Here is a 15,878-nt window from a genome sequence, read left to right on the forward strand (position 1 = left end):
AGGAGTGGATTATAAGCATTTAATGACTGGATAGTAACTCTTGCAGACGTCCAGAAGCATGACCTGTGATGGCAAAGTTCAATTCACGAGGAGTTATATTTCTCCTGTAGGGAAGTGTCAATTGACTGACTGTTGACCAGCTCTCAGTGCCTGGATTTGTTTGCAAATCCACCAAATCCGCCCCCTGAGAACTTTAAGCCCAGAAGAGGGCTGAAAGGGAGGTAACCACTTTTGTACTAAATTGTCACCTCCTTGCTTATTTGTGTGAAGTTCTAAAGAATGCAACCATCTCACTAACACAATAGATTTATTATTAAGATGTCAGAATCAGCAGCTTTTAGTCACCGGTCACTTCTGTGTCTCCACTCTATCACAGCGTCTTTGTAGTCAGACTGCCAAAAGCCTTGACATTCTCTACACAAAGATGCAGATGAAAGTAACAAAGAAATTAAATGTAAACAAGCCGGACCACATGGGTTCCAACAGGGTGGTGAATGCAGAGGGTGACTATTTTCTTATGCTCTGTAGCTTTTTATGTTTGCCATATTTCTTAAGTTTAAAGGGATTAATGAAGATGAAACAAAACACAACTTACAATCTTTCAGCAGCTTTAAAATAAACTATCTGTGAGTCAGGTGATTGAGTGATGGCTGCCTATTATGAAATACTATGATCTTCTAACCACAGGCTGTTAATGGATAGATCAGTCAGAACACAGGTTAATGGTGATTCTGCTTCCACTGTCCCAGCAGATTCCAGTCCTTATAAATCTTACATAGACATGTAGAGTAGCTACAAACTGTCACACATGAACTTTTATTGACTGTGCCTTTTGACCTTGGAGTCACTAGGCTGGCTTCATCTGCTAAACACGATTTTATCTGTATACATCATCCTCTTTGAGGATCTCTTCGCACTTTATAAATAAGGTCATTTCCACCTATATCTTAGGAAACAGAAGCCCTTGGAACATGTAAGAATTGATTTTCTGCTCCTATGCTCTTGAATCCTAAAGATTTTATTAATCAATGAAATCTCCGAGATATTTGGGAATGGGTTGTATTCTATTAAATCTTTTTTTTTAATGTTTATTGATTTTTTGAGAGAAAGAGAGACAGAGTGTGAGCAGGGAGGGGCAGAGAGAGAAAGGGGGAGACCCAGAATCAGAAGCAGGCTCCAGGTGCTGACTGTCAGCACAGAGCCTGATGTGGGGCTCAAACCCACGAACTGTGAGATCATGACCTGAGCTGAAGTGAAGTCGGATGCTTAACCGACTGAGCCACCCAGGCACCCCTGTATTCTATTAAAATATGGATTAGCATTTAGAAATTTGTAATCATGTTAATGAATTCAGGTTGAAAGACACTAGCCTTTTCAAATCAACAAATAATGAAAATAACAACTCTTACGCACATAAAGAAGAAAAAGAAAAAATCAAGGGCTTGATGCTGGAGTCAGAGTTCATAAATTCTCCTTTGCTTAAAATTAGTTCTTTTGCTTAATGCACGCCTGCATCTCTGTACAGGCAGGAGAATGGAAATCCATGAAGCACTTGGAAAACTATCATCCAGGCATCTTTTGTGCACACTTCGCTCCAGTTCTAGCCATTAATGACTAAAATCTCAGAGATTTTAGCTTGAATGAATACTACCTACCTTCTTTTGAAGTGTAATCTAAATACTACAATATGGCAACTCCATAAACATGTCTTTCCGTAACTGAAACTGCTATACTGAACTCAACACACAGGGTTCCTACTGACCCGTTTTACACATTCAAGAAGATAAAGGCAAGTTATTCCTTTCATGTTTTCAATGTAATGCCTGTTCTATTTCAATACATCATTCATATTCTTTATCTGATCTGTCATTTATGATAACAGCCGTCCCTTGTAGGTTTTAAACAGCCTTGTGTTGAGATATAGCTCTGAATCACCTGAAGACCCATCCCCCCCCACCCCAGGAAATCCTGGAGATAGGACCACAGCAACAGACATTTCAGAGCAACTGTCCAATGTACTTCTCCCTGAGCTGCCTCAGTCTTCACACAGTTATTTCTAGCGGCACATTTTATTTGTAAACTTAATACAGATGGTCTGTATGGGGCCGCACAGGTAAATCATAATGATAAGGATAATCCAAACACAGGATGGCCTATTTAGAAGCTGGAAACTATGATCGTGATGTGATAGAAACGAAAAGTAAGACCTGGAATGGGATCCCAGGAGACTCTCTAGGAAAGCACGTCATATATACTAACATACAAATTATGCTGAAAGCGAGAGCTTAAGTGAGGACATTATACAATAAGTAAACTAATGGAAGATAGTGAAGATATGCAGACTGAATCAAACGAGAGAATGGTGTGGTTTGCTTTCCTTTTCAGCCCTTATCTTCTTTTGCAGTGTGTTGTAACTACGTTTCATGTAACTGTTTTGTTGAGATGCAAAGAAATACTAGTAATAAATTTATGATCACAGAGAAAAAAAGGCAAAGTAATAAAATAAGGAATCTTTGGGGCCCCTCAGTGGCTCGGCCAGTTGAGCATCCGGCTTTAGCTCAGGTCATGATCTCACGGTTCATGAGTTGAGCCTGGTGTCAAGCTCTGTGTTCTCAGCACTGAGCTGCTTGGAATCCTCTGTCTTCCCCTCTCTCTGCCCCTCCCCTGCACTCTCTCTTTCTCTCTCTCTCTTTCTCAAAAATAAATAAACTAAAAAAAGAAGGAATCTTCTATTTCATCTACAAATAATCTTGAAATCCTTTAGTAGTAAAAGAAACAAAACTACAGAAACTCAAACATCTCAGACAAAGGGGAGAAGGAAAAATAAACAGAAAAACTTTTATAGCAGGTACTAAACACACTGATGGTTAAGAGATCCATTCTGAAGAGGCTTTCAAGGCTCCAATATATATAGTGTTTTTTCTAAAAAGGACTCTAGTGTTTAAAGATGACTGTTTTTGATTTGCCATTGGAGAATCAAAATGGAGAACATGTTTTTTCAACTACTTCAAAAACTTATAAACATTATTAGAAATGTAGGACTTGGGTAAGACACTATGCTAAAAATTCGGTTTCTAAGATTTAACAGGTTAAAATTAGGTAAATCTAGGCATGGTAAGCATTCCCCCTCCAAGTTGGATCAGAGCTCATTAAATTTAAAAAAAAAAAAAAAGGAAGAAAAAAAAAAAAAGCTACAGGCAACAGTATAAATCCTTGCCTAGGAATTCCCGACAGGAAAACAGATGGAAGTGAAGCAAAAGCACATCTGTAACTCGTGGCCCTAAATCTCTCATTTAGGTTCTAAGTGACACGTTGAAAGTAAGCAAAAAAAAAAAAAAAAAAAAAACAAAAACCACAACTCGGCAGAGATCAATAAATACGGAAAGTGTCATCGGCCTCAAAACACAAATCTTCAAAGGCAGTAATTGTCCAAATAGGACCATATATCAAGGTAGACAATGCAAGTGGAATTGGAGCAAAGGGCTATTAATTAGACCCCCAGGCAAGTTATGTGAAAGGACCATCCAAACTGAATTCCTGGCAAGGACAAAAGGAAATACTGCAGAACAAAAAAACGAGAACGGGCCTAACCTAGAGCTGGAATCCAGAGTGGGCTAGCTAATGGACAATGCTTCCAAAAAATGAATAGAATTCAAAAATAATGTGAAACAGGTTTGAGGCGAAAAGTTGCAAGCCAGCCTCACTGAAGTGACTGATATTTCACCGTAAGCTACAGTGTGGGTCTTGAAGGGAAACACACAAACACACACACACACACACACACACACACACACACATACAGGCACACGTGTGTGGTAATAAACATACAGACATAAATAATAGTATCTGAAAGGACTATTCAGAAGGTTTATTGCATGATGTTTCACCTGTTCTTTCAGTCAGCATTTATGACCTCCCCGTGAAGATCTGTGTAATTTACCATTTATGAGAGCAGCCTAGGGTGTAAGGTGCACCATTTGGTGCTTGGACATATTGACTGTACAACAAAATCAAAGAACTATAGGGTCTGGCAGGCTTTAGAAATCATCTAGGCTAAGCAGCTTACTTTATTATTATTATTTTTTAATTTTTTAACGTTTATTTATTTCTGAGAGAGAGAGACAGCCTGAGCAGGGGAGGGTCAGAAAGAAAGGGAAATACAGAATCTGAAAGAGGCTCCAGGCTCTGAGCTAGCTGTCAGCACAGAGCCCAATGCGGGACTCGAACCCACAAACTACGAGATCATGACCTGAGCCGAAGTTGGACGCTTAATGGACTGAGCCACCCAGGCACCCCTAAGCAGCTTATTTTAAATATGAGAAAGTGCAGTAAGTACTGCACTGAAAAATAATTCATTAATAAATATGTTCTGCCGTGTACAATGATACATACTGAGCTTGAAACATACTCTTTAGAGGAAGGTATTTATTCTCCTGACGCTGTCATTTTGATCAACATTGTCCAAGGAAATGATTCTCTCATTCAGCTTCCTTACTATTCAGTGTCTCTTTCTGTCCACACCTTTTGTTTAAATTTGCAAATTTGCGTTGTTCAAATTGCTCACACAAAAACCTGTTGACGAAATTTTCACCAGACATGTCTCCAAGTTCTTTTGACTATGTCTAGAAATAAGATCCACCTTCCAAGTACAAATGTTGCTAAAAATGAAGGCAAAATAAAAACAGGAATTTCAAACATCAAAACTAATAAAATATCATCTCTTTCCATTAACCTTTAGTAACTGACCTGCCTCTAACGACCACCTGCCCCTATGTACACACTATGACTAGTACACACACTACTACTACCACTCGTCCACGCCCAAGCACAGTTAGTTGATCTGGCTCCAAATGTGAGAGTGTGTATTCATGATGTGTGCATATGTGTACACATGATTTTTTACACTGAAATCACTGTAGTATGTATGACCAGGAACTTTATTCACATGTCAATCTTTTACATTGTTGATGGCTCGAAAATAGAGATCTATCTAAGTCACTATTGTTTTCCAGTTCCTTCTTCAGTATCTGCCTCATCCAAATTCATATGATCTCATCTAAGTCTTTCATTTGCTTGGTAACATAGTTATGGAAATGAGCTAGGAAGAAGTAGGGCAGAGACGGAAGCCTAGATCTGCTTTCACAGCAAATATTCATATCATTCGAGTAAAAGTTATGACGATATACTAACTGCCAAAATGTAATACCTGCTTTTTAATCGTAATGTTACCTGACCTCCTTTTGGTGTGTGCCACCACTGATGGCTTCTTCCTGAAACAGCTTTGTGTCTGGTTTGTGACACCATTGCCATCCAGTTCTCCACCTAACCATCAAGCTCTTTCTTCCCAATTGCCTTTGTAGACCTTTTCCACTGTTTTTTCTTAAATATCATTGTTCCTCAGGATTCTGTCCTTGTTCTTTGATCTTTTACTACATAATTTTCTTGGGCAATTTTACATACTTCCATGACTTCAAGAACCACGAATATATTGGTGATTTCCAAATGCATGATTCCAGATACTCCAGAGCCTCAGGTTCATATTTCCAACTGGCTATTTTGGCAGCATATCCCAGAGTCAGGTCAAGTTCAACATGTCCAAGTATAAAATCTATGCCCATACGCCAGTTTTTATTTTTGGTCTCAAATATCAAAAGATATCTCTTTATAAATTTTCCTAATCTCTGCCTTATCCTCTGGAAACCACTATTCCTAAGAATATAGGAGTCCCTGTCTACGGGCAAGTATCAAAGTCCGTGAGACAGGAGTAAGGAGGAATTAATGTGCATCAGTGATGGACTCTTGATTTTGCCTCAGGTCACAACCTAGCAGTTCATGAGTTCTTTGAGGTCCACATCGGGGTCTGCCCTGATGGTGTAGCATCTGCTTGGGATTGTCTCTGTCTCCCTCTCTTTCTCTGTGTCTCTCTCTCAAAATAAATAAACTGACCTAAAAAATTAAAAAAACAAAGGCATCAAGGATCCAATAGGACAGGAGCTTGTTGTGGCCTTTCATATACATCATGGGGTCAATATCTGCAATATCAGTCAGTCCTAACTACAAACAGGGAAGATGAGACTTCTTCAGACTAGGCAAATTTCAAGTATGTTCTAAAGGAAAAAGAATCACTAATTTGTTAATTTGCCATGTACTCATTATGCTCCCGTCACAGCAGAGCTCTTTCAATTGCTTAAATGCTATTTTCCAACCTCTGAGATTTCCCAGGTGCCTTTCCTTCTGCCTGGAACATTCTTCCCTAGCCCTGCCATCTCTGCCTCGGAGCTTCCCAATTATTTTCAACAACTGGTTCAAAAGTTACTTTCTCAGCCTAACCTTCTTCCATAGCCAGTCTAAAACCCACCCTTTTTTCCTAACTATACCCTGTAATTTTTCCCCCAGTATAGCAGCTCCCACATTTTCCAATTCTATAAATTAAGCTGCGTGTTTCCTTATTTAAGGCATATATCATTACTATCACTCTTACTAGGTGGCAAGCTCAGTGAATATAAATGCTAATCTCTTTTTTTATTTTTTATAAAACTACGGTTTATTTAGCACAATGTCGTGTACAAATGTGTTAAGTAAATGAGTACGTTGATGGCCTATATTTATATTGTAACCACTAGCCATGTGATACTATTTATATTTTTTAATTTTTAAAGATTTTCATTTTAATTACTAATTAAATAACTACTTTTTCTATTTACTAACTTTTATTTATTAATTCCAACTAGTTAAGAACACCTCTAATACTTTTTAAAATTAGTTAAAATTAGGGATGCTTGGATGGCTCAGTCAGTTAAATGTCTAACGTTTGATCTTGGCTCAGGTCATGATCTCACAGTTCGTGAGTTCCAGCCTGCTTGGGATTCTCTCTCTGCCCCGCCCCGCTGTGTGTGCTTACTCTCTCTCTCTCTCTCATTCTCTTCCTTTTTCAAAATAAATAAATAAACTTTAAAAAATAAATTAAAATTAGTTAAAAAATAATATTGAAGATTCAGTTCCTTTGTCATCCAAATCATATGCGAATATGAATAGCCACATGTCTACCAAGTTGGAGAACATGCATAAGGAACATTCCCATCATCACATAAAGGTACATCACATATGTAAACCACATATACTTTGTCGCAATTTCGCCTGAAATGTCTATCCTTTCTTCTCCTTGATGTAGTCCTCCTACCTCTGTAGGACTCAATTTTTGAGCTTCACCAAATATGTAGCCTTCTCAGCTCCAACCTCTGTCCTGTTATATTGTGATGATCAATTTATATCTCTATTTCCTTCACTGTGATATGCAGTTTTGAAGAAAAGGGACAGTGATTTTCTTATCTCCAGTGTCTAGTGTACTGCATTCTGTACAGAACTTATATTTTGTTATTGTTGTTGAAATAATGAAATGATATAACAATGAATGAGTGGTTTACAAAATTGAAAAGATTAACCCTTATTCTATAAACCACCCTTAACCAATTTTTGTGTAATTTTTGCCTGTTTTCAAACCTTCTTAGTATATAGTATATGGTGATAGTATATATAGTTTTGTGAGATCAAATAAGGACATGTGATGGATGAATTTAAAAACCTCCTAGTATATTCACTATATAATATCAGTGTGTGTGTGTGTGTGTGTACATACACAATATACTACTGAGTCTAATAGTATTATCTTCAACAGGTCAATAAAACAACTTTTAGTTTAGTGTAGTAACTGACCAGGAAGGGAACCTTTAAATTGTCAACAATTTGGGGGCTGAAGGTCATCAATTAAAGATGAAAACAAATAGAAACAAGAAAATCTGAATATTTCTAAATAAATAGGCAGTGTGTTAATATCCTGGTAGAACAGAGTGTAAAAAACTCTCACGTCACTAGAAAGTTTTATAAACTCAGTAAAGTGTACACAGCTCACTCTTAATTCTCTCTAACATGATCTCTGCCTTCTTGGATCTTTTCTTATATCGACTGAAGTCAATTTTGTTTCATAACATAAACATACACTTGTGATTATTTCTTGAAAATTGAAAGACTATATTGTAATCACCCCCTAGGGGTAAAAAAAATTGAACCAATGAGAATAATATGTTCTGAATAAAGTCAGAAGAACATTTGATGCTGAACAGTTTTTAAAATTAAACTCATCACAGTTTTTGTTATTGTTTTGACACAACACATGTTTTAAAAAAGATTTTAGGACATTTTTAATCTTGTCAGTGAAATCTCCACTTAGAAGTGCTCACTTTTCAATACAATTTAATCCTAAATTATTAGGTAAAGTTAAAAACATAGGCAGGGCATGCTGCACATAGAGATTTTAAAGATGAATGTGGAACCAAACACCGTAAACATTTGACTAATAGATCATATGTGTAGCGGGAAATTTTTGAAGATGAAACTAACTACAATAATGATTGAGTAAAGAGATAGACTAATGTAAGAAGGACTTCCATTATATCTTTTTTTTTTTAAGTAAATTCATCCATCACATGTCCTTATTTGATCTCACAATTTGTTAGCTTTTTATCCAAACACAATGGCAGGACAAAATCTTGCTGTGTGGCCTTAGAGTTTTTTTTGTGGTGGGAAGATTCCCGTGCTACAATTCTCTCTGCCTTTTCAATTCATTAGGAGCTTGTTCATAATTAAAACAAAATTTCCCAGTGCCAATGCTTCACGTTTCCATCACAATTTTAATATAACAATTTATAACTGGGGCAAATAAAGTTTTCCATCTCTAACTTAACTTTCAGTAATACTAGGGTGAAAAGAGTACTTTGGAACGAATGAATTGCTATCGAATGCATCAGACCTATTAAATAAGTATTGAACTGGTTCACAAAACATTCACTTGTTACATATGTTCATCAGAAAGTAACTTGTAAATCTTTTATGACATATTTAAAGCAGCCCATTTATATAAATGATGTCAATCCACAGTACAGCTTTTCAGGGTTGGGAGACTGTTGGTATAAAGCATGCTTCAGTACACTAACACACTACGACTACTCCAAGCAGTGGCCATTCATCTCTAGGCAAGAGGCTTCAAGAGAAATTACTGTGAATTCTTGGACTCTGAAAGAATGAGGATGCTTTTTAGAGAATTCTGTCCCCTGGGGGTGAAGGGATCAGTGGGAGACAGCATCCCCGGCTAGGATACTAGGTAAAGAATGATGTGTGCTCACAAGCTGGCCTTATTCAAAAGCCATGTTTTCATTAGCACTTTTAAGTGCAGTGATGGTTTGTATTTCTGTCCCTGGAAGTGTTCAAAAGCCTGAGGGTACAGATTGGGACAAAAAAGTGATAGGCTTAAATGGGAGAAAATGAAAACTTTGGACAAGACCAAATACGCTTCCTACAGACAGTACTGATTAACAGCTTTTCTTCTTACTAACAGTTTATGCTGAAGGTGTCTGGCTATTTAAGAAAAGTTATTTCAGTGAAGATAAATCTGACAAAAAACATATACTGAAGTCAAAAGTATGATTCCAGTAGCATTATTGTTCTATAAAGATTGTGTTCTCTCAAATGAGAACTTTAAAGGAACAAAATGTAAGCATACCATGGAATTCTGTTTTCCTGTAAATTCATAAAATGGCAATCTTAAAAAAATGAATTGCAGTATTCTTCGAAACAAAAGTTTTGCATTTCAGTTTAATTTTCCCCCATCCCATTTATTCTCAAAACCTAATCTAGATAAATGCTCCAGAAAATATTTACTGTATTCATGTGTGGTAGGGTATTTTTTTATATACAGTATATATTTACTGTATATTACTAACCACAATTACTATTTGATCCTTATAAAGATACGTAATTTTACATGGGTGATGTGTTTTCATAAAAATACCAGATCTGATTCTGTTAGTGTTCCAGCTACTCCAATTTCAAAATCAAATTTAATGTATAAAAGCATTTTAATTTCCATGCGCCAGGACAATGTAGTGATCTTGCTGGAAAGAGTGAAAACCGGCAAAGGGATAATCTGTCATTAAAGGAGCAAACTGCCAAATATCTAACTCAAACCTGGATAACAGTTCACACTGGAAGAAAACAAAACCAACAACAAAACAGAATTATAATATTGGAAAAATTTGAATCTTTCCTTTTTTTTCCCTTTTTCCTTTTGGATGTTAAACATTATATATATAAGGGGAGCCTGGGTGGCTCAGTAAATTAAATGTCTGACTCTTGATTTTGGCTCAGGTCACAATCTCACGGTCAGTCATGGGTTGGAGCCCCGTGTCAAGCTCCCCCTGGGTGACCTGCTTAAGAGTCTCTCTTTCTGCCCCTACCCCTCTCATTCTCTCTCTCTCTCTTTCTGTCTCTCTCTGAAAAAATATTATACCCATAAGATAATATGAATTTACCCTACCACACATGAATGATGAACACAAAATACTTTTACCTCAACATTACGTGATTAATTTTTCATACATATACATACATGCCTTAAGTAAGATAAATATATCTTGCCTTACAAACTCTTCCAACTCGAGAAAGGATGGTCTTATCAGAAGTTGTGCATTCTTGAGATGATTCACGAAAGAAGAAATATATTTTATCATCATCTGGATTATAGGTATCTGGGATAGGGAAAGTTCCAATAAATTTTGCTCCTGTGTGAAAGAACAGAAGCTACAAGTTAAAATACTGAGACAATTCAGCCAAGATAACATTGGTGTCTTTGAATGTGAAACAATCAGCAGATTAAGAAAATTGAACCATGAGGGGAATGTGGGAAAGAAGACATATACACAAATGAACATGACACGGTTTAAACACATGCATTAGCACACAGAGTCTCCAGCAAGTTCTCTAGGGACTCCACAGACCTGGTGAGCAGATGACTGGCTGACAATCACCTTTGTTGCAACTCAACTAAATTACTTAGAAAGTCCTTTCAAGCCTGGAGAATTTATAATTTTATAGTTTCCTTTTATTTGATGGAGTCACAGCTTTTAAAATCACAATGAACATGGGGCGCCCGGGTGGCTAGGTCAGTTGAGCATCCAACCTCGACTTAGGTCATGATCTCACAGTTTGTGAGTTCGAGCTTCGCATCGGGCTCTGTGCTGACAGCTGAGAGTCTGGAGCCTGCTTCAGATTCTGTGTCTCCCTCTCTCTCTGTCCCTCCCCTGCTCACATTCTGTCTCTCAACAATAAATGTTAAAAAAAAAAAACATTAAAAATCACGATGTACATAATGGAGAGCTTAGGGAAAACTAAAAACATACCACAAATTTGATAAACTATGATGTTATTTGCTGCATTTTGTGTAATTGCTAAAGGGCAAAAAGAAATTAAAAAACTAATTAATAGTGCTTGGGTTAACTCCATTGTGGGCTCTGGAGACAGTCTTCCCAGGTTTATACTCTATTTCTCTCACTTACTGCAAGGGTGACCTTAAGCAAATGTTTGTCTTCTCTATGTCTTAGTTTTCTTATGCCTAAAATGAGGCTACCGATCATCGACCTAGTAGGATAACTGCTGTGATAACCAAGTGAATTAATATCTGTAAAACACTTGCTATCTGGTCACAACTGACACATAAGGGTTCAGTAAATGTTATTTATTATTAAAATGATATTCAGGGTAATAACCATTATTATGACCACATACAGGAGAATGATAGAAAATGTGGTACATCCCAGTATTTGTTACAATAATATGTAGCTGATAAAAAGGAAGTACACAGTTCTAAATGTACCAGCATGGAAAGATATCCATAAAACAAGTTGAGAGAAAAAAAAATATTAGCAACCCCACTAACTCTGTGCTGCACCAATGACAAGTCAATTTAGGTTATTAACTCCTTGTTTATAAAGTATTAGGCATTTGTAAATCTTGGTTTTATAGAATTGTGAATCAACCAGGTAACAGATCTGTAATGAGGTGATACTAATTCAGAAATGATTCTTTTGATGAACGTAACATAAAGAAAGAGAGTAGTTATTGAGTAAGGAAGGAAGGACTGCAATTAAATAGAAAATACCAGATGGCTGAAAGGAAGCACAGAGTACCTGTTAGGCAGCAGAAGCAGGAAACAAGGCAAATCGCTTCAAACCACAACCACCACACTACCACAAAAACAAAACAAAGAATATGTGGTAGGTAAAAAAGATCAACACGGCCGTATTGTTAAGTACACCAGGAGTACTGAGAATCATCCCCCTGCTAATGTAGAGCAGTAGGTCAACAACCCAGCAAACAAGACTTCATAATGGCCTTCTTCAATAAACAAAAGTTAATGTTTGATTCCAAACAATGGGTAGTTCAGTCTTTATCGTCCCAGCCAGGCTGGGTCAACTGGGGTCTCCTATCCAATGTCTTCTCTGCTTAAATGGGAAACCTTAAGAGGGTAAGTGAGAGGGAATTATGTGTATGAACTTTCTCTCCTTTGTTTTTTATTTCCCTTTTTTTCCCTGAAGTTTAGAACACCAATGGATTCTAATGCTCTTGATAATCTCACTTGGATACAGCCCTAGGTTAAATAAAAAATAAATTTTAGAAAACCATGTAGGGTTTTAAAATGTTAGTTTTCTAATTAATCTTAAAATAACAAGTTTCATTAACAGTCTCACTCAAGATGTTTTAAGTTTTCTCTCTCCAGCCCAAACATTTAGTTTTGAATCTCTGAGAAAAGTAAAAATTTGTTTGTAGTAACACATTAACATTTCTAGGGGAGCCTGGGTGGCTCAGTAAGTTCAGCATCTGGCTCTTGATTTTGGCTCAGTTTATGATCCCATGGTTCTGAGATTGAGCCCCGTGTTGGGCTCTGCACTAAGCTTGGAGCCTGCTTAAGCCTCTCTCTCTCTCTCTCTCTCTCTCTCCTTCTGTCCCTCTTCCCCACTCATCCTGCTCTCTCTCTCTCTCTCTCTCTCTCCCTCAAAAGATTTTTTTAAATTTTAATTTAAATATATTATATTTCCAAAGGAATCTCTTTGTGGACACAGATTTTCTTACAAATGCATTATTAGGAGTTCAGCACATTGTGAGTATATGTAATTACTACTATACAATATCCAATGTATTTAGGGCAAGAAAAAACTGTTACAATCACAGAATACAAAAGAGAATAAAAATTGACTCTTCAAACCAATTACAAATTGGATTAGGTACATATTAACATATGGCCAAGATATGACCAAGGAAAGGTCCACGTCTTAATGTTTTCAATGACTTCGAAGGAGAATATAACAATGAGTATAGAACTATGGGCTCCCACAGACATAGACAAGGCATTGATAATAACCTATGGAATTTTTTTGAATTTACAGATGTCTAAATGTTACTTGCCTTGCTGAAAGTCTCCAAGTGTCCTGCCATGTGTATTAAAAAAGTAGAAATATAAAAATAGGGACTCTTGGGTGGCTCACTGGGTTAAGAGTCTGAGTCTGGACTTTGGCTCAGATCATGATCTCATGGTCTGTGAGCTCAAGTTCCTTGTAGGGCTCTGTGCTGTCAGCATGGAACCTGCTTGGAATTCTCTCCCTCTCCATCTCTCTCTGCCTCTCCCATGTTCGTGCTTGTTCTCTCTCACACACAAAATAAATCAATAAACTTAAAAAAAAAGAAATACTTTGGGGTGCCTGGGTGGCTCAGTGGGTTGAGCGTCTGACTTCAGCTCAAGTCATAATCTCATGGTTCATGGGTTCGAGCCCTGCTTTGGGCTCTGTGCTGACAGCCTACTTCAGATTTATGTCTCCCTCTCACTGACCCTCTCCTGCTTGCACTCTATCTCTCTCTGTCTCTCAAAAATGAATAAACGTTAAAATATATATATGTTTCAAGAGTACAGAATTTCTTTCTTCCAGATTTAGTTGAGGTCCTGTCTTGGTACTCAGCTGCTAGTACTTTAAGGTAGAAACTCCTTCCTGAGTTGCTGCCAAGTTTGAATAAAAATAGCTATCATTTAATCAGTGAGTGACATGCACAGTTGTTGAATGAAATAATTAACAATCATACCAATAGACACCTGGGCTTTATTATAACAGCACATTTTCCCCCTCTGGCATTTAAAAGACATGCTCTAATAGGGAGAGGTTTTGAAATCATGCATTTTCACAGACGAACTATTAGCATGACACTGAGAGGCACACTGCCAAATAAAAACAGCATCAGCCCAGCCTGCAATACACCTCACTCTCATTTCTCCCTAAGAAGCTCTTTGCACACAGACAAGCACACACCGTGATTTAATAATCAGTGAGTTCCTTCCTTCCTTTCCTTTCCTTTCCGTCTTCTTGCAATATCTTCTTCCTACCACTTTTTCAAAATGTTATCCTTTTAAGTGAAAAGAGAATTTGTGGACAACAGAACTCTCCAAGAGAAAGTTCAAATGAAAACTGCCTCCACATGTTCAAAACAAAAATTTAAAACAAAAGTTCTCATCTACTCCAGGAAAGAAAACAAAAACATATGCATCTGAGGCATCACTGTTTGTTTTCATTTTCCAAATGGTCATACTTCTAAGCTTTATCCTAAGATTCTCACAAAAACTCAACTGTGTTTGGGGAACCACTCTGGCTTGTATGTGTATTCCTATTTCCTGATGGCTTTGAAGAAGAATAAGTTGATAAAGAAAAGCAGGGGGAAAAAAGAAGTGTGAAACCATCTAAGACTTTGTCTAGAACTGCCTGTAATATTTCACTTTTGTAATTTTTCCTCCTCCTGGAGAGGTATTTATTTAATGGGTGGGTTAGTCTCTCAAAGAAGCAATCAGGATACATACTTCTTAAAGCCATTGAAACTGAGTTAGGCAAAGTCCTAGAGAAATTCTGACAAGGCTCCTGGGATTGGTAAGTGAAGAGGTTAGCTGATCATGCTCCGGTTAGCCCCAGGCAGGGCAAAGAACAAAATATGTCATTGACCCAAGCATCAAAGATTTTATGGACTTCTAAAAGACTCACATCTAAAAGATTCATATATTTCTAAAGGTTAATTATCTAAACAGATCATTCAACTACAAGTTTCATTGAACTTTTTAATTCTGCCTAATCTAAATATAAGATCAGTTTACACTCACAAGAATGTAATTAATCACAAACACGTAAAGAGTAGGATTTGAAACTGAAAGTGAAAGTAGAGAGAGCAAAATTTAACGGGAAAAAAACCCTCTCAAACTGTCTAAACACAGTGATGTAATAATAATACATAGAAGAAACTGAGTAGGAATTGACACTGACTCCATCTCTTGAAACATCAAATATCTGTCACTTCTTTCAACCTGGCAACAAATTTATGAAACCGAGCAGTGAGTTTCACATCTCCATGCTAAAGGAACAATAAAGAAAATTTACACTGGTGTTGCATTATTTTATTATGGGCTATTGCACATAATAAATAAGTACACTTTAGATCAGCACTGTCAACTAGAAAATTCTGTGATTATAGAAATGTTTTATATCTGTCTGTCCAACGTGATAGCCTCTAGCCCATGTGGCTAGTGAGCACTTGAAATATACCTAGTATGAGTAAGGAGCCAAGTTTTAAATGTGTTTCATTCTAATTAATTTAAAATTATACGTGGCTAGTGTCTACTTTATTAGATAATGCAGGTATATGCCAAGGAATCTATATCAGTAACTGCTATGTCAGGTCCAGTGTTAAGGCAGAAACAGCCTTCATTCCCACAAATGCCACCAAAATGGCAGTGAGACTTGTAGTTCAGGAGAGTGATCTGCTATTCCTTTCAGAAGTTTGGTACTGGGATGGAAGGATGGGCCAGGAGACTAAGAGACCTGGGACACACACTCTTCAATCTTAATTTGTGGAATATCAAGTTGAGTAAGATCATGTCAATGACAATTTTATTGCCAATCATCTTCACAGTTCCTCCATCACTGTTTTTTGTTTCCCCACACTCCTGACTCTAGCCAGCT

The 15,878-nt window shown here is 37.1% G+C and overlaps 1 protein-coding gene across 1 annotated transcript in view; it reads right to left on the minus strand.

Moving 5' to 3' along the window:
* SEMA3D (semaphorin 3D) overlaps positions 1-15,878 on the minus strand; it is a 197,373-nt gene that overhangs the window by 49,973 nt on the left and 131,522 nt on the right. Inside the window, 1 exon segment of the mRNA XM_039223233.1 lies at positions 10,471-10,613. Within this exon segment, the coding sequence (XP_039079164.1) occupies positions 10,471-10,613 (143 nt within the window).

Source organism: Hyaena hyaena, unplaced genomic scaffold (genome assembly GCF_003009895.1).
Source record: "Hyaena hyaena isolate Hyena2069 unplaced genomic scaffold, ASM300989v1 scaffold_1303, whole genome shotgun sequence".
Lineage (NCBI taxonomy): Eukaryota > Metazoa > Chordata > Mammalia > Carnivora > Hyaenidae > Hyaena > Hyaena hyaena.